Consider the following 18,728-nt stretch of genomic DNA (forward strand, 5'->3'; position numbering starts at 1 on the left):
GAGTTAATTCATCATGAAGACATAATACTTGTAAATATATATGCACTCAAGGTCCTAATTCATAAAGCAATTATTAAATAATCTCATGAGAAAAATATACTGCAATACTATAATAGTAGGAGACCTCAATACCCCAATTTCAACCATGGAAAGATCATTTAGAAAGATAATAAATTAAGAAACATTAGATTTGAATTACACTTTGGAGCAACTAGATCTAACAGATATACCCAGAACATCCTATCCAACAGCAGAAGTGTACATGTTCTTCTGAAATGTGGGTGGAACATTCTCCAGTATATATCATGTGTTAGGCCACAAAACAGATCTTAACAAATATTAGAGAATTGAATTATAGCAAGAAAATTTTTGCATCCCAATGGCATAAAGCTAGAAATCAGTAACACAAGAAATCTTGAAAAATACATAAAATGGCAAAATTTAACATATTCATAAATGGCCCATGAGTTACAGAAAAAATTTAAAAATGTATTTTAAGACACACAAAAATGAAAACACAACATACCAAAACTTATAGAATGTAGTTAAATCAATCATTATACCTCAATGAACTAGATGAGAAACAAAGCCAAGAATTAGCAGAAATAAGAAAATAGCAAAGATTAAAGTGGAAATAAATAAAATAGATATGAGAAACCCAATGGAAAGAATTAATACTGAACTTCTTTTTAAGGCGATAAACAAAATCAACCAATCCATATCTAGACTAACTAGAAAAAGGACTATTCCAACAAATAAGGTCAGAAATGAAATAGGAGAAATTACAACTTTTAACTCTAAAATACAAAGGATTACAATTGTTCATATAATGAACATTTGTATGCCAACAATTTGGATAACATAGAAGAAATAAAAACATTTCCACAAATATACAACTTACCAAGACTGAATCAAAAAGAAACAGAAAATCTGAATGGACTAATAAATAATAAGGAAATTGAAGCAGAATTTCTTTCTTTTTTTGAAGCGGAGTTTTGCTTTTGTTGCCCAAGGTAGAGTGTAATGGCACAATCTCGGCTAACTGCAGCCTCCGCCTCCCAGGTTCAAGCAATTCTCCTACCTCAGCCTCCCAAGTAGCTGGGATTACAGGCGCCCACCACCACGCCCATCTGATTTTTTTGTATTTTTAGTAGAGACAGGGTTTCACTACGTTGGCCAGGCTGGTCTCGAACTCCAGACCTCAGGCAATCCACCCACCTCAGCCTCCCAAAGTGCTAGGATTACAGGCGTGAGCCACCAAGCCCGGCCTGAAGCAGAAATTAAAAGCCTCCCATGAAAGAAAAGCATAGGACCAGAAGGCTTCACTGCTAAATTCTGACAAACCTTTAAAGAACTAATACTAATTACTCTCAAACTCTTTCAAAAAAGTGAAATCGAGGAAATACTTCCAAACTCATTTTATTAGGCTACCATCATTCTGATACCAAAGACAGACAAGGACACTACAAGAGACGAAAATACTAGGCCAATGTCAGTAATGAACCCTGATGCAAAAATCTTCAACAAAACATTAGCAACCAAATTTAAGAATATATGAATGGAATCATTCACCATGATCAAGTGGGATTCATCCTTTGGATGCAAGTTGGTTTCAACATATGCATATGAATACATGTGATAAAATGCATGAACAAAGTCAAAGACAAAAATCATACGATTCTCTCAATACATGCAGAAAAAGCACATGACAAAATTTAAAACCCTTTCATGATGAAAGCTCTCAACAAATTAAGTGTGCAGAAAATGTGTCTCGACACAAAAAAGAACCATGTATGACAAGCTCTTAGCTAACATTATTCTCAACAGTGAAAAGTTGAAAGCTTTTCCTCCATGTTCAGGGACAACACAATGATGACCAGTCTCACCACTTCTTTTCATCGTTAACAGTGGAATTCCTAGGCAGAACAATTAGACAAGAAAAGAAAAGAAAAGCATCCTACTCAGAAAAGAAATAAGTGAAATTATCTCTAATTGCAGACAACATGATCCTGTATACAGAAAACCCTAAATATTCCACCAAAAACTGTTAGAACTGATGCATGAATTCAATAAGGTTTCAGGATACAAAATGATCTAACAAAGATCAGAAGTGTTTCTGTATACAAATAACAAACTACCTGAAGAAATTTTTTAAAAATCCCAAGTATGATAGCAACAGAAATTAAATACTTAGGTGTAAATTTAAGCAAAAAATTAAAGGTCCTGTATATGAAAAACTATAAAACACCAATGAACAAAAATTTAAAAACACAAGTAAATAAAAAAAAATTCATGCTTGTGGATGGGATGAATTAATATTGTGATAATGAACAAAATACCAAAAGCAACATATTTGATGCAATCACTATCAAAATTCCAATGCCATTCTTTTACAGAAATGGAAAAAAAATCTTGACATTTGTGTTGAACAGACCTAAAATAGACAAAATAATCTTGAGCAAAAAGAACAAAGCTAGAGACAGCCTGCTACCTAATTTTATTACATATTGTAAAACAATTGTAATCCAAATAGCATGGTAGTGGCATATAAATGGACAAATTGGCTAAACAAAATGGAAAACCCAGAAATAAATCCACACACAGTCAACTTATCTTTGACAAAGGTGCCAAGGACATACAACGGTTAAAGGATAGTCTGTTCTACAAATGGTGTTGAGAAAACTGAATATCCACAGGAAAAATAAAGTTAGTCCCTTAACTTACGCCACATACAAATATCAACTCCAAATGAAGATTTAAATAGAAGGCCTGAACTGTAAAATTACTAGAAGAAAACATAGAGTTAAAGCTCCACAACACTGGTCTCAGCAATACTGTTTTTGATGTAACCCTGACAGCAGTCAACAAAAGCAGAAATAGACAAATTTCTTGTGGCTTAGTTTTGAATTTCTGGTCATTTACTCAATCTGGTCATTACTTTCCCACACTTCATGGTTACAAGTACCAGCCAAGAGGTGGATCCACCTTCCTACTGCAGTATCTGAAAATCACTGTCTGTTCTATCCTCGGCCTGACCCTCTCTGGCATTCTCGGGATCTACATTTTGATGGAAATGTAATGCTCTGGAACCCTAGGCATATATGAACCAGAAACATGTATGCAGACTCTACTTACAGACAGCAACATAGTTGGAAATATATTAATCACAGTTGGATAGGAACAAATATTTTATATCTCTTTCTTAGAGATCTGGATTCCACTAAAATGGATTCATGGATGTCAGGGCATTAGGGATGTGGACTGATAACATACTTCTCCTTTTTCAGTGCCAAACCAACTTAGAAATAAAAACAAGAGGTCAGATCAATATCCAAATACATTATTCCTCCTAAAGCTGATTTAGAAACTATGGCTTAATGTTGACCAAAAAAGACTTCTAATATTGCCCCCTAGCCTTGACTTTAGAACCTGAACGAAAAAAAGTTCATCTGCAGAACAGTCAGTTACCCACCCAGTGCAAGGAGGGTCTTCACCTGCCTTCCACTTCTCCTGTTCAGAATCCAGAGGAGAAAGAGAGACTAGATGTACTCATTGATCACTGAGTAAGTTTGCCTTACTAATAGGCAAACGTGGACCAATGGATTTGATGGGACCAATGGATAAGATTTCCCATCCACCAAATAAATCACATCTTCTCCTGCCTCTGGGAATGAGCCAGATAAAGGTGAAGAGTTGGCAGTGTTTCTACTCAATATTTGTGAGAAGACCGAAGGTGTTGTCAATGGGTAGACAGAAATGGAATGAGGTGGGAAAGTTTTACTCGTTTGACCAACTTCTTTTCATTCAAGTTGTATATGCTGAAGGTAGCCGCTAGAAGAATTGACTTCTGGAAAGATGATTCCCCTCACAATTGCTTGATCTTGAGTATTTTTATTTTTGTGTTAAAGAACTGATGTTGGTTTGTGTACACTGAAATAATGGGGGGAAGCTCTGTATGGACGGAAAAGAAAGTTTCCTTTCTTTTCAGAGCCTTCTGTTCAGGTTATCGGAGTCTCCCTATTCATGGGATGAGTGTCCACAACAAACTGCACAATCCTGTGTCTGGTCATTGAAGGTATGTATCAGAGTGACACTTGGAAGCATGGTATAAAGAGGAAATATGCATTTGTCAAATGAAAAATTAAAATATAAAAAAAAAGTTTAAAAGGAAAAACAGAATGAGAAGGGCAGGGGCTTGATTAGAGTTTTGTCAACTGGGACAAACATTGCAGTTTTAGCCAAATATTTGCCATCTTTGTAGTGGAAGACTTTGACATGTAAGTTCTAGATTATACTTTCATTTATAAATAACTGTGTAGCTTAATGAGATGGCCCCTGTTAGTATCTTAGGCCATCTATTGAAGGTTTACTAAATTCTTCCAAAGCATGTGAGTCTGCTCCTCAGCAAAGCAGTGACAAACCTGCTTTTCCCTGGTTTCCCCAACTGTGTAAAAGCTTATTAAAGAATTCCTGAACAATATAAAGTTCCCTCAGCAAGACGGAACTTCCCAAGCTCTTGTCTCAGGAGAGAATGTGGATTATAGAAAGATTGTGGGTGTGAGTGGAGTGGGAAGTTATTTAGGTAGTAAGATTTTCAGGCTCGGCGCAGTGGCTCACACCTGTAATCCCAGCACTTTGGGTGGCCGAGGCGGGCAGATCACAAGGTCAGGAGATGGAGACCATCCTGGCTAACAGGGAGAAACCCCATCTCTACTAAAAATACAAAAAAAAAAAAAAAAAAAAAAACAAAAAAAAAAAAACTAACTGGGAACCTGTAGTCGCAGCTACTTGGGAGGCTGAGGCAGGAGAACCGCGTGAACCCAGAAGGCGGAGCTTGCAGTGAGCCAAGATCTCGCCACTGCACTCCAGCCTGGGTGACAGAGCCAGACTCCGTCTCAAAAAATAAAAATAAAAAAATAAAAAGTTAAAGAGGCCAAGAAACATCATTTAAAACACGATATAAATTTTCATCAGACATAAAAGATACAAAAATATTTTCATTTAATAAATACTTTTGCATGTCACACATTTAATGGGAAACAAAATATCATGTTAACAGCCTAGTAATACAATTTTATTGTCTTTTAGATTTTTTTGGTCAGCACGTATTCTTTCTGTTTTGTTTTGCATTTGAGATGGAGTCACTCTGTTGCTCAGGCTGGAGTGCAGTGGCACGATCTTGGCTCACTGAAACCTCTGCCTCCCGGGTTCAAGTGATTCTCCCACCTCAGCTTCCCGAGTAGCTGAGACCACAGGCATGCACCACCACACCCAGCTAATTTTTGTATTTTTAGTAGAGACAGGATTTCACCATATTGGCCAGGCTGGTCTTGAACTCCTGACCTCAAGTGATCCACCTGCACTGGCCTCCCAAAGTGCTGAGAATACAGGCATGAGCCACTGCAGCCAGACAGCACATATTCTTGTTATGCTTTTAAAACTAGTTATTGATTTAGATTTTACTCATTAGTAGATTCTAGTGCAGAAGTTATAGAGCAGCAGTCCCCAGCCTTTTTGGCACCAGGCAGCAGTTTTGTGAAAGATAATTTTTCCACAGATGGGGGTTTGGGGGATGGTTTCAGGATGGTGATTCAAGCGTATTACATCTATTGTGCACTTTGTTCCTATTATTACTACATTGTAATACATAATGTAATACATAATAAATAATTACACAACTCATCATAATGGGGAATGAATGGGAGTCCTGAGCTTGTTTTTCTGTAACTAGATGGTCCCATCGTGAAGAGAAAGGAGACAATGACATATCATCAGGCATTAGAGTCTCATAAGGAGCATGTGACCTAGATCTCTTGAACGTGCAGTTCACAGTAGGATTTTCACTCCTGTGAGAATCTAATGGCTTTGCTGATCTGACAGGAGGCAGAGCTCAGGTGATAATGTGAGCAACGGGGAGTGGCTGGAAATACAGATGAAGCTTCACTCGCTTGCCTGCCACTCACCTCCTGCTGTGCAGCCTGCTTCCTAACAGGTCATGGACCTGTGTGTGGCCTGGGGGTTGGGGACCCCTGCTATAGAGGATTCAGATTTAAATTCAGAAGTTAGAATGAAAAAGAATTATATTCTTTATCTAAATGATTTCACAGTTAACTAAGAGAAAGTCAGTATATGCTGAAAAGTTTATCAGTGTTAATAAGAATGAAAAATATGTACAATATGCAATTACTATTAAATATAATTTGCCCATAGTTGCACACTGAATTGATTATCATGGCAGTTAAGTATCAGAGCTTCTGGTTTCTCACTCTTCATTCATGTATTCAGCAACCATGTGCTAAGGTACTAGGACAAGCACTGGAATTACAAGATAAAGATGATACGGTCCACCCCTCAACAACTGTATGCTATAATCTGAAAAAACAAACAGGCAATTCCCATACAGAGTCATACATACAATGACAAGTGTAAGACAGCACTTATTGGAAGACATAGAACGGATACTAGCCCAGGTTTGTGTCAATATTGTAGGCTTTTTGGTAGAGGCAATTCATAGGTTGATATCTGAAGGGGAAGGAAAACACATGTAGGATAGAGGGAAGAAATAAATGCAAACAGCTGGAGGTGAAGACGATCACTGTGGAGCTCCACGTAGTCTAGTTTGGCTGGATGCTACAACAAAGGTGCAGAGTATGGTAAGTGGCGAAAGATAAGGCTGAATAACTTGACAAGAACCACACTGATGTGAGAGTTTTGATTCCATGCTAAGGAATTTTCAACTTTTCCCAGGGGCAAAAGTAAACCAATGACAAAGTCAATGACTAGAGATTTAAAATGTCACTGGTCAAGTGACTGCTTGTGACCTGTAATTGCTTAACTAATTATTATCAGGAGTGTGGGGTCTGTTAGCCTTAAATCACTACCTTAACCTTGAGAAGTTGATGGTGCCTTTGTTTTGTGAGAACAGTTTCAGTGTGCAGGCTGACAGTTCTATAGGGGTGGCAGAAGAAAAGTGTAGGGCCAGAAAAAAAGGGATACACAGACTTCTTGCGATTTTTTAAAGCTATGGAACATGATGAATTAACAAAGCATAAGTATACCCTTCACTATGAATGTTTATGTTTTCACATCTTTCACTAGATGTGTGTAAGAAAAAATATTTAATGTAGCATTTATTAACCAAGCAATTGAGAAGGAATACCGTTCACTACTTAGAGTTTATTTCAGAAATCAATGATTGGAATTTAATTCATAAATTTTGGCAACATACCTTCATCTAGCTCTCAAACACCTGCAGCATCTGAAATAAATCAAATATTACTTATAATGTTTCAGTCAAACAAGAGACATTATCATGTAAACCCACTGTAAGTCAAGGAGCATCTGTACTGTAGATTGATCATCCCTAATCTAAAAATCTGAAATCCAAAATGCTCTACAATCTGAAACTTTTTGAGCACGGACATGACACCACAACTGCAACATTCCACACCTGACCTCATGTGACAGGCTCTGGGGAAAACAGTAAAAACTTTCTTACCTGCAAAAAGTTACTGTAAAACATTGTAGAGAATTACCTTCAGGCTATGTACATAAGGTATATATGAAACATAAATTAAATGAATTTCATGTTTAGACTCAGGTACCATCCGCAAGATATTTCATTAGGTATATGCAAATATTCCAAAGTCTGAAAAAAATCTACTTTTGGTCCCAAGCATTTTGGACAAGGGATATTTAACCCGTCCTACTGGAAAAATAAAATTCCTTTTCAGTATGACAGAAATTAAGAGATCAGCTTACCAAACTTGAATGCTGCAGGATTTTCTCAAACCGCTCAATTTGTTCATCCTGTTTTTTAATAATTTTTCTCATCATGACATTTTCTACTTCAAGCCTAAAATGTGCATTTTAAAATAATTACTCTCACACATAATTGTTTTTAAATCATGTAAATTCTAAACAAACTTCTGAAGGTATAATTACACAAATTCTTAGCAATCACAAAAGTAGACGATTGGGCTACTGTGTCATTTTTCTACCTGTGTTTTGTCGATAATATGCAAAATTTAGGAATAATGTAGAAAAATGATGTATGTCAATATAGCTTACAAATGAAACTTTTTTGGGTTCACAAAGACATACTAATTATCATAACTGATACAATTTTCATACTACAGTGCTCTTTTGCTTTATAAATACTCAAGTTATTTTGTGTGCTGCTTCAAATTTTACTTTTGTGCGTCGCCTTCCATCTCCTTAATACATCTTATAGTAGCTGTAAGTTGATCCTGTATTTCTTGAAACTGAAACAAAGAATTTTAAAAAATTACATTTGGAAATGACCTAAATGTCCATCAGTAGATGAATGAATCAACAAAATATATACAAAATATTTTAGACTATCAGAATCTTTTTTATTTATAAAAGGTCATAATCTAGGAGAAATCATCCCATTACCTGTTTTTTGTAATTAATTTTAGTGGGACCTGCTACACCCCTTCAGTCTGCATATTGTTCATGGCTACTTTTGTGCTGTAACTGCAGGGCCAAGTTATTTCAACAAGGATCTTATGGCTCACAAAGCCTTAAATAATACTATCTGGCCCTTTACAGAAAAGTTCACAGACCCCTGCTCTAGGACTAAAACACAACATTCTTCTTGCTTTTGAATTACATTTTATCAGTTAAATACTCAAACTTACAAACTGGTAAAATGTGGAAAGATAAAGGATTACCTCAGGCTAAGCATTTATATTTTGAATTCCAAACACTACCACATCAACTATAATTTTATTTTTTGTATGTATGCATTTAGTTTTATTATAGCAAAGCAACTTGCACATTTTTAAATATTTAAAACTAAGCGTCATCTTTCCTTTCTAGGGAAACAACAAGAAAATTTAAAAACAAGCAGGAACAAAATTAAAATCAACAAAGTCAGTTCCAAATAAGATCCTGCAGGATCTTATTGACTCTCCCATTGAATAGCAGGACTCAGGTCATCATTAGGAGAGAAGTAATTTAAAAGCATCATCTTAAACTGCAAAGGTGTCCATTAAACATGCCAAAGGAGAAGCCCTGTTGTCTAAATGCCCACTTAACCAACCCAAACATCTCAAACCCATCCTTTGCTGACCTTCTATAACCCACTTTTTAGTTTAGCTTTTTCTACAAATAAGAGAAAATAGATACATGTTGGCAAATGCTAACTGTCCATATAGAGACAGAGTGTGCTCTCTGAGCCCAATACAAAGGAAGTAAGGATTTTCATCGAAATAAAAATTTATTCAGTAAAATGGCCTTTCTGAACAAGTTAACCTGAAATATATGAAATAAGTATACATAGGGTCTTTATACATTCAGAAAAGTAGAGACTAAAAATAAGATAATTTTCTGAAACATTCCATTAGACATCATCCTCTGAATTCATCTGGCTTGCCTCACCATGCCAATAGAGAAATCATTAAAAATAGACTGTTTAACAGGAAAAAAACTCTCTCAACTTCTGTGAGAAATGATGCATAATTCTCAACTTTCCTAAGGTTAAATATTTAAGAAAAAAATATATGTATAAAAAATGGCAGAATGAAAGCCAGAGATCAAGATATAGGTGCATTATAATAAAATCTTAATAAAATTAATAATAAGGAAAATACAGAAGAAAGCCATCCACTATAAAATTTTAATAACATTATCATAAAAATACAAAAGAAAGCCATCCACTAAAATTAGTACCCCAAAACACTTTATATTAGTTAACTAGCTACAGATTAACAGTTGTTGGTGTGCAAAGTTGCATACATACTTGACTTCTCATCTGATCTAATTTCTTCCTTGAATCCTGCATCCCATTTTCTAAATAGATGCAGTGACGCGATGAAGCATCCAGCAAAGCTTTTGTTGCTGATCGTTTGTTTAAGACATCATCTCGTTTTTGTTGAAGCTGTCTCACAGCTACCTGATAAGATGTTATTTTTGTTACTGATTTTACAAATCACCTTATTATTAAACCATTAATAATATTTAACTCTAAAGCATACTCTTTGAAAAATCTCACCACACAGACCGATTCACCTTCTTTTCCTCATGTGTACACATTCCTGTGTATTACTGAATCCAGTTAAGGATACAGAAGGTGTTATCTTCCTGCCAAACTGGTATTGTTATTCACACAACATATTCAGCCCACTAGTCGTTCCTCCCTTGATGAATCTGCAATGCTTAAAAACCTTCTGAAGTCTCAAAAAGAAATGAGTATGTGGGTGAGACTGATGGTAGTAAATTATACATTGTGGAATGATTTCCCTCTTTTTTTAAATTAGAAACTCAAATCAACCTCACAGTTCCTCACATTAAATCATCTGCTTAAATCCTTCCAATAGATGTCTATCTCAGAAGAAAAGTAAAATTCCAGTGGCCTTAGATGCTCTAAGTAACCCGCCCTCCACCTCCCGCCCTGACTCAGCTGCTATATCTCTCCTCTGTACTCACTCCATTCCTACTCTACGTGAATCCTGCCACTCCTCGTTAGTCTGAAATCCTCCTTAGTCTGAGAATGGGGATCCAGTGTCAAACTAATAAATCACAGATAGCTATGCCTCTCTTTGTCCTGGACAAAGTTATATCCAAATGATAGTAATTGAGCCTTGAAATAAAAATTATGAGCAAATTTTTTATTTAAAAACTGAAAGTAAATTATAAATGCCAGTCAGAAGATTAAATCAAACATGATTTGGCTAAAATTTACTGCATTTTCCCCATATTATAATAGAAGTAAAATTAGATGCCTTTAAAGAATAGAATGATCATATCTATACATAATTTGAGATTGAAATAGTTTCAGATTTAAGTCAAATTGACATGAAGAAAAACAAAATTTTACCAACTAAGACATATTTAAAGCTACTGAAGAAAAGTAATTATGAAATAGGGAATACACTTCAGTTCATCTAGGAAATCTGAAATTCACTGTCAAAGTACCCCACTTAATTGAATCAATTTCAAAATATCATTTTAGGTATGAGCATTTCCATATACCTGATTTATCATGGTCTTAAAATGTTGCAACATAAATACATTAAAAGTATTATTTCAGCAGTATAAGACTACATTATTAATGTTAGTCTATATTAACATTTTATAACTTAAAATTTTATAAGTGACACATTGACTTTAATCAGAGGAAAGCATCTCTCAGTTCTAACTTTGACTTGCTGGAGACAAGGACTGTTTCTAAGCAGATATATTTATCATATGTATCCTTTTTTATATTCAACTAGATCCAACATTCAGCTGTAACTGAATATTACTTTAAATTTTACTTCAGGAAGTTTGAAAAATACTTATTTTTCTTGATACTTACTTCTCTTTCTGCTTTCTCTTTTTCATATTGGCATTCTTTTTCTTTCAAATGATTCAATTCATTGACCAACATTTTATTGTCTTCTTCTAGTAAAAGACGGTGCTTTCTGCACTCAGCTTGAAGGTTTTGTACTCTAGCATCACATCCGGCTTGAATATTAAGTATTGCTTTTTCTTGATTGTCAGCTTTGTTGCGAGCATCATCCAGTTGCTGTTGAAGCAACATATTTTGTTTTTTTAGTTGACAAAATCTTTCCTGCTTTTCTATGCATTTTTCCATTGTATTGTATCCACTTTTGTACATTTTTTCAATGTCCTTCATTTGACTCTGTTTTTGCCTTAGCTCACTTTGCACATGTTCAAAAACCAAAGCCTTTTCTTTCAGAGCCTCTCCTGTGTAATGGAGCTCAGTTTCGAGGAGTCTGAACTTACTCTCAGCTTTAGAAAGTTGCAGAGAAAGAATCAGAACCTGAGAATTCAAATTTTCCTGTAAATGACAACATTTATCTACTGTGCCCTGGAAAGCAAGCTCTTGGTCTCTTTCTGATGAGTGACTTGGATCATGATCACATAGAGCAGCATTCAGTCTACAATGGTATGATTGCATTTCTGTTTCCAGTCTTTGCCTGCTCTCTCTTTGCTTCTCCAGTTTGGAACGGAGCGTTGTGTTTTCATCCGTCAAAGCAGCAAGCTGTCCACTATAACAGGCTATCGTTTCTGCTAATGTTTCCTCATTCCGTTTTAGAGCCTTTTGAAGGTCTTCATGCTTTCTTTTCACAATTTCAAAGTCTTTTAAGTATTTCTTTTCCAGGTTTTGGTTTTTTATTGTGTCTTTTTCCAGCCTGAGCCTGGCAATTTCATCTTGCATCAAGCGGTTTTCATGCAGCAGGTCTTCTTTTTCATCAGTTTCAGAAACCTAAGTAAAACAAAGCAAACTTGTAACTAGTATCCAATAGGATAACATATTGTGATTGCTTCTGAAATTAAATAATAACCCATACATTTATACAATGAGAGGTTGCCATAACTGGATATCTAACTGGGAAAAAAGAAGTTGAGTCAAAAACCTCAAACTTCATACAGCATAAATTCCCCAAAGTTCAAAAGTTTATTTGAAGACAGTGAATCCATGAAAGCAAAAAAGAAACCACTAGATAATTTTTTTAAATTTCAGGATAAAAAAAGGCTTTTACTGAATTACAACAAATTGCAAGGCATAAAGAATTAATAACTATGACCACATTAAAAAATTGGGTTTACACTCTAACATCTAAACTATACCTCTCCCTGTAGTGAGAGCCTTAGCTTGGCAGATATTTGGACAGATGAATGACATTTTCCAAATTCTTTAAGTTCCCTTTTTCTAAAATATTGTATAGATATTCTACTTTTCTAATATTGTTATGGTCAGTTTTAAGAATGACATTTATTGATAAATGATAAGTCTAGGCATTATACTAAGCACTTTTACGTGCACAAATCAATGAACTCATTTAGTTATAATTCTGTAGCAAAAGGTTAAAAATATAAGCAAGCTGCAGGATTTTTCCCAGCTTTTCTGACTCTATTCCTAGTGCTCTTCCACCAAATCAGTAACTTCTGTGAGGTAGATATATACATACAAAAATAATCTTTTATTTCAAGACACCAAAAGTCAAGAAAATTAAATCTATAATGCTCTTAGAAAATCATGAGATTATTTGCTATTGTGATAACTTGTATTCCTTTTCCATAACATTTGAAGCATAATTAATATGAAATAGAGGAAAATATGCTGAACTATGTCACTAGGAACAAAATACTTACAATATCATTAAGTATATATTGTAGAATAGCATTGTTTTCAAAAGGCCTTTGAACTAAAATAAAATATTTCAAGATTTATTATAAATAATTATAGCTATAAATGCCATGATTCATTTTTAAGATGAAATAAAATTTGGGGATTGTTCAGGCCTAAATAATATACATTAAACAAAAGAGATGGTATAAGTCATATTAATAAGCGTAGAAATATGAAGTTTTACCAAACATTAATTTACCTGATTTGAATTATTTCCTTCTGTCTTCAATTCCACCTCCGCTGATTTGAGAGCCGGTTTAATTGGTTTTGTCACATCAGCTTCTATCCTATATTGCTCTTCTGTGATTCTTAACTTTTCCCTAACTTTTTGGTACAACTCTTCAACACTTCTTCTTTTCTTTTTTTCTTGCTGTATGGCAAATCTGTAAATATACTTATCTTAGAATTTATCTTATCAGTGAGGACTAAGCTCTAATTTTTTATCTTGCCCAAATTCCTACCTAAGGGGTCCAGGGAGTCATGCCCTACAAACCATGGATTCTCATCAGATGGGTTTTATTTGACCCTGTATATTGTGACTTGCTTTTCAATCTGATTCTGGCGTAACCTTATGAGACAAGGAAGAAAATATTTAATCCAAAATATATTTCCTTGCCATGCCTTGAAATTGCCCTGCAAAGTCTCTTGTGGGAAAAATCCACATTCTATAGAGAACCCCATTTCCCCTTTGCTTTCCTTCCTTTCTGTGCAGATCCAGGGGATATTCAGCTGAGAGCCAGGCACCCTTTTGGGTCCGATAAGAAACATTTAACAACCTGCTGTCTCTGAAGTCTGCTGAGAGATTCCTCTGCACAGTAAAACTTGGTCCCCACAATCATTTATCTTAACCTGAACATTTCTTTCCATTAATCCCAGGTCTTCAAATAAACTCAACCAATTGTCAACCAGAAAATGTTTAAATTTACCTACAGCCTGGAAGCCCCAGCTTTGAGTTGGCTTGCCTTTCTGAACCAAACCAATGTATTTCTTACATGTATTTGATTGCTGTCTCATGCTTCTCTAAAATGTATAAAACCAAGCTGCGCCCCAACCACCTTGGGCACATGTTCTCAGGACCTCCTGAGGGCTGTGTCAGGGGCCACGGTCACTCACATTTGGCTCAGAATAAATCTCTTCAAATATCTTACAGAGTTTGACTCTCTTTGTTGATATTAGAAAATAAAACATTCATATGTTGATTTATTATCCTAATAAAGTTTCTATGTTCTTAAATACTATTTTTCTTTCTAGTTCTCATGTTTTTAATTTCTCACCTCAATCTCATCCAAAGGGCATGTATAAGTTGAAATGTATTGATAAAAGAACATCCTGCATAAGTTTCTATTACTAGTAACTCTAGCAAATATTATGAAAAAGGATGTTGAAAATTATTCAGTAAAGTTACAAGATAAAAATCATCTTTTCTTCACACAGTAATTACTCCTCAATTAGGATGAATCATTTAGAGTTAATTAACATAAAGTTACTTTTTATAAACAAGTTGATACATTCACTAGAAATACATTTTCATCTTCATGAAACATTCATTGCAGGTATCCCTAAACATAATTTACATTGTAAGATAGCATTTTTGATGTCTTTATGAAACATATATCAGCAGATTACTGTAATCCAAGACTAGGTTAAGAATGTAATATGTTACCCTACACTTTTTAAGATTGTTTTTTGGGTAACACTTTCAGTCTATCCTGCTGATTAGTATGTACTTTATAACCAATTGTAAAATCTGTTTTGGAACAACACAAGATCTAATATTTAATTAAACAATAAAGAATAATACATGTCTTCAGCATAAAACTGAATTAATTTTATCTACATAACAGAGAGAGAGACGTTGAATAAGCTAATCAGTAATCACTTTCCATTTTACTTTTTATTCCCTACATATTAAGAATAAAACTGGATACTTTTTTTTTTTTTTGAGAGGGAGTCTCCTACTATCACTGGGCTGGAGTGCACTGGTGCAATCTCTGCTCACTGCAACCTCTGCCTCCCAGGTTCATGCGATTCTCCTGCCTCAGCCTCCTGAGTAGCTGGGATTACAGGTGCAACCACCACACCTGGCTAATTTTTTGTATTTTTAATAGAGATAGCAGTTCACTATGTTGGGCAGACTGGTCTCGAACTCCTGACCTCGTGATCTGCCCACCTCGGCCTACCAAAGTGCTGGGATTACAGTCATGAGCCACCGCACCCGGCTGATAATTTTTAAAATAATTATTCTGGGTAAAGAAAAATATCTGTTTTATACTCTGTTGGTTGAATTATAAATTAATATAAACATTCTTAAGAACAATTTAGAAATATTGATCAAAGATCTAAAACAGATCTAAAAAAGTTTCTATACTTTAACCAGAAGAATTTATCCAATGTAAATAATTAGAAATGTAGAAAACTATGTGTATATAAAAGATGTTCCTTGTAGCATTATTACAAAAACTTTTTAAAACCTAAAATTCAATTCATCAATTAAATAATGAGATTTCCAAAGGGTAAAATTCTATACAGCCATTAAAACTATGATTTAAAAGAATATGCATTTAATTATTAGAGAAGTATTCACAAGAACTTGTGATATTATATCCAATAATTTCACACTCCATAAGATGAAGAAGCTTTCTTCCCTGTTAAATCCTAGAAGGAAAGTTCGCAATTACAAAACTTCTCCTTATACGTCTTTAATATAAAACAAACAGTTCAAACATTTATTTAAAACTAGGTCATACCTCAAACTACAGAGTTCTTTTTCCAATTCAAGTGTTTCATGCTCTAACTGCGATTTTATTTCTTCTTTTTCAGATAGTCTCTTTTGTAGTACACTAGCCTTATTTTTCAGTTTTTGAATTTTTACTCTAAGTTGCTCACAGTGATCAAGTTCTATTAATCTTTTCCATAAACAAAATGTATTTTTAATTTTCAATAGGTGAACACAATCTGTAACCAGGAAAAAACAAAGTAGAGATAAAATACATGAGTAGATTTTTGGATATAAAGGACTGTGCATTTTTAACAGGTATTCATTCATACATTGAACAAGTATGTACATATTGAGTGCCTACAAGGTGGAAGATATTATAGTAAGGTCTGCAGATAAGACAACACCTCTGCTATTGTTTTAGCTTAAAGTATAGTGAAGAACCAAGATAAAAAGGTGACAGTTATAAACTCAGATAGGTCCTGTAAAAAAAAAAAACCATAGTTATGTGATTGCATAAGATAATTTGATCTATACTTCACCCAGGGAAGATTACCCTGAGGAAGAGATGCTACACTAAGAAATGAAGGATGAGAAAGAAGCAGTTAAGCAAAGAAGAAAGCAAAGCACTCTGGCTAGTTTGCAGCATGTGCTGTGCTGAAGCTCTGCTGCAATCTGTTACTAGCTCTGATGGAGTAACAGATACTGATTTTTCATCTTATCTGAATGAATAAAAAACAAAACAGACAAAATACATTAAACTGATTTTCAACACAGTGGACTTCAGGCAATGAAGATGGTAGGTGATCACTGAAAGACAGAAAACAAATACAGCAGGCCTTACAAATATCCCAGCTCTTTTGACACAGTTTTGATGGAGGTTTGAGGCCATGACAAAGGGAGAAAATCTGACATAGAGCTGGGGTGATGAAGCTGAGAGGCCAGTAAAACCAAAGCAGATAGAGATCACAGGACAGAAAACTGGAGAGAAAAAGGCAGTACAGGAAACAAATCCTGGAGATGTGCAGAGATTCCCTCTTGGGTATTTACTGGAGTAATGAAAAGTGCTTGTGTGCTAGGAAACTTCCTAAGAACAATGAAAAATAAAATTAAAAAAAACAACAGTTAAAGAAAATTAGCAGAAACGATGTCTGGGGTTCACACAATGACTGGAAGAGGGTCCGTTCCCATGAGCCAGGCCAAAATACCATATACTTCACAGGACAATGAATACTCAGAAAGGTCTTGCCTCAGGAGTGAGGAATTACCCCAAATCTAAAAGCAAGAATGGAAAGATTATAAGTAAATCTCTGTACTCCAAATAAAACTCAAGATAATAAGTGGAGGCAGGGAAGGTTTTTTAAAAAAAAACACAAACCATACTTGTAGAGACGCAAATTACATTGTCAGAGGTAAAAACTGTAGTGGATGGAAATAAACACAAATTAGAGATAACAAAGGAAAAATTCCTAAATTTGACACGATAAACTGCAAGAAACTTTCAAGCAGCTAATAGATAACTCCTCAAATAAAAAAGAAGAGACAGAAAAAAAATTAAAGAAAAAATGGCCAAAAATATTCTAACCTTAACACAAACCATAATCCCACAGATTCAGGAAGGAAGTGTCTGGGACAGAAAAAAATGAAAATGTATCATTGTCATTTTTTATACCATCTAGGATGTATAATATTACTGAAGGTGAACTGTGATAAGTTCAAATTATATACTAAAAATCCTAAACACTAAGATAGCGAAACAGTTATCGCTAATAAACCCAAAAATATATATAAAATTGAATCATAAAAAACAGTTGACTAATCTAAAGGAAAGCAGGAAAAGAAGGGGAACAGAGAACAGTTGGGATTAATAGCAATCAAACAGCTACCAGACAAACATAACTATATCAGTAATCACATTATAAATGAAACTTGTCTAAGAACCTCAACTATAATACAGACTGTCAGGCTCATCAAGAAAGCAAGACCAAACTACAGGCTGCCTATAAGAAATGCACTTTCAATGTAAAGACACAAATTGGTTGTAAGGATGGAAAAAGATACATGCTAACAGTTGCCAAAGGCAGCTGAGCAGGAGTGGCTGTATTAATACCAAAGTAGATTTCATAGCAAAAAAAAATTCCAGCAATAAATAACAAAGGTCATGTCACAATAGTAAAAGGTTCAGTTAATCAACAAAACATAACAATTCTAAGTCTTTATGCCCCTAATAACAAACCAGCCTCACAATATATGAGACCAAAGTGGATAGAACTACAAAAAGTAACAGACAATTTCTAGGTAATCTGAGGTTTCAATACCCTTTACTCAATAAGTGATAGAACAAGAAGGCAGAAAATCAGCGAGAATAGACTTGAACAACACTATGCTTTTCAAGTACCCACGGAACACTTACCAAAATAGACCATATTTTAGGCCGTACAACAACTCTCAATTAAAGGATTGAGTCAGAAGGATTTAAGTCATACAAAGTATGTGCCCTGACCACAAATCAATCAGATTAAAGACCAATAACAAAAATAACTCTGGGAAATACACAAATATTTGGAAACTAAGTAACACACATCTAAATAACCCTGGGTCAAACAGGTAATGAAAATAGAAATAGAAAATAGAAAATATTCTGAACTGAATAAAAATTCGTCAACCAGAATTTGTGGAATGCAGCTACAGCTGTACTTGAATACAAATTTTTAGCACTGCTGAATGTCTACATTAGAAGAGTCTTAAATCAGTGACTTTGACTTCTACCTTAAGCAACTAGATAAAAGAAGAGTGACATAAACCCAAAGCAAGCAGAGGAAAGGAAATAATAAACATCTGCTGTGG

General features: G+C 34.7%; 1 protein-coding gene across 1 annotated transcript in view; it reads right to left on the bottom strand.

The window, feature by feature from the left end:
• Nucleotides 1-18,728, bottom strand: part of ANKRD36C (ankyrin repeat domain 36C) — a 173,737-nt gene that overhangs the window by 37,152 nt on the left and 117,857 nt on the right. Inside the window, exons 72-78 of the mRNA XM_063695529.1 lie at nucleotides 15,913-16,120; nucleotides 13,365-13,548; nucleotides 11,324-12,238; nucleotides 9,767-9,919; nucleotides 8,194-8,264; nucleotides 7,762-7,855; nucleotides 7,229-7,258 (exon numbers count right to left, since the gene is read on the bottom strand). Coding sequence (XP_063551599.1) covers nucleotides 7,235-7,258; nucleotides 7,762-7,855; nucleotides 8,194-8,264; nucleotides 9,767-9,919; nucleotides 11,324-12,238; nucleotides 13,365-13,548; nucleotides 15,913-16,120 — 1,649 coding nt within the window. The 3' untranslated portion in view covers nucleotides 7,229-7,234. The remainder of the gene's footprint in view (nucleotides 1-7,228; nucleotides 7,259-7,761; nucleotides 7,856-8,193; nucleotides 8,265-9,766; nucleotides 9,920-11,323; nucleotides 12,239-13,364; nucleotides 13,549-15,912; nucleotides 16,121-18,728) is intronic.

Source organism: Gorilla gorilla, chromosome 12 (assembly GCF_029281585.2).
Source record: "Gorilla gorilla gorilla isolate KB3781 chromosome 12, NHGRI_mGorGor1-v2.1_pri, whole genome shotgun sequence".
NCBI classification, from domain to species: Eukaryota; Metazoa; Chordata; class Mammalia; order Primates; family Hominidae; genus Gorilla; species Gorilla gorilla.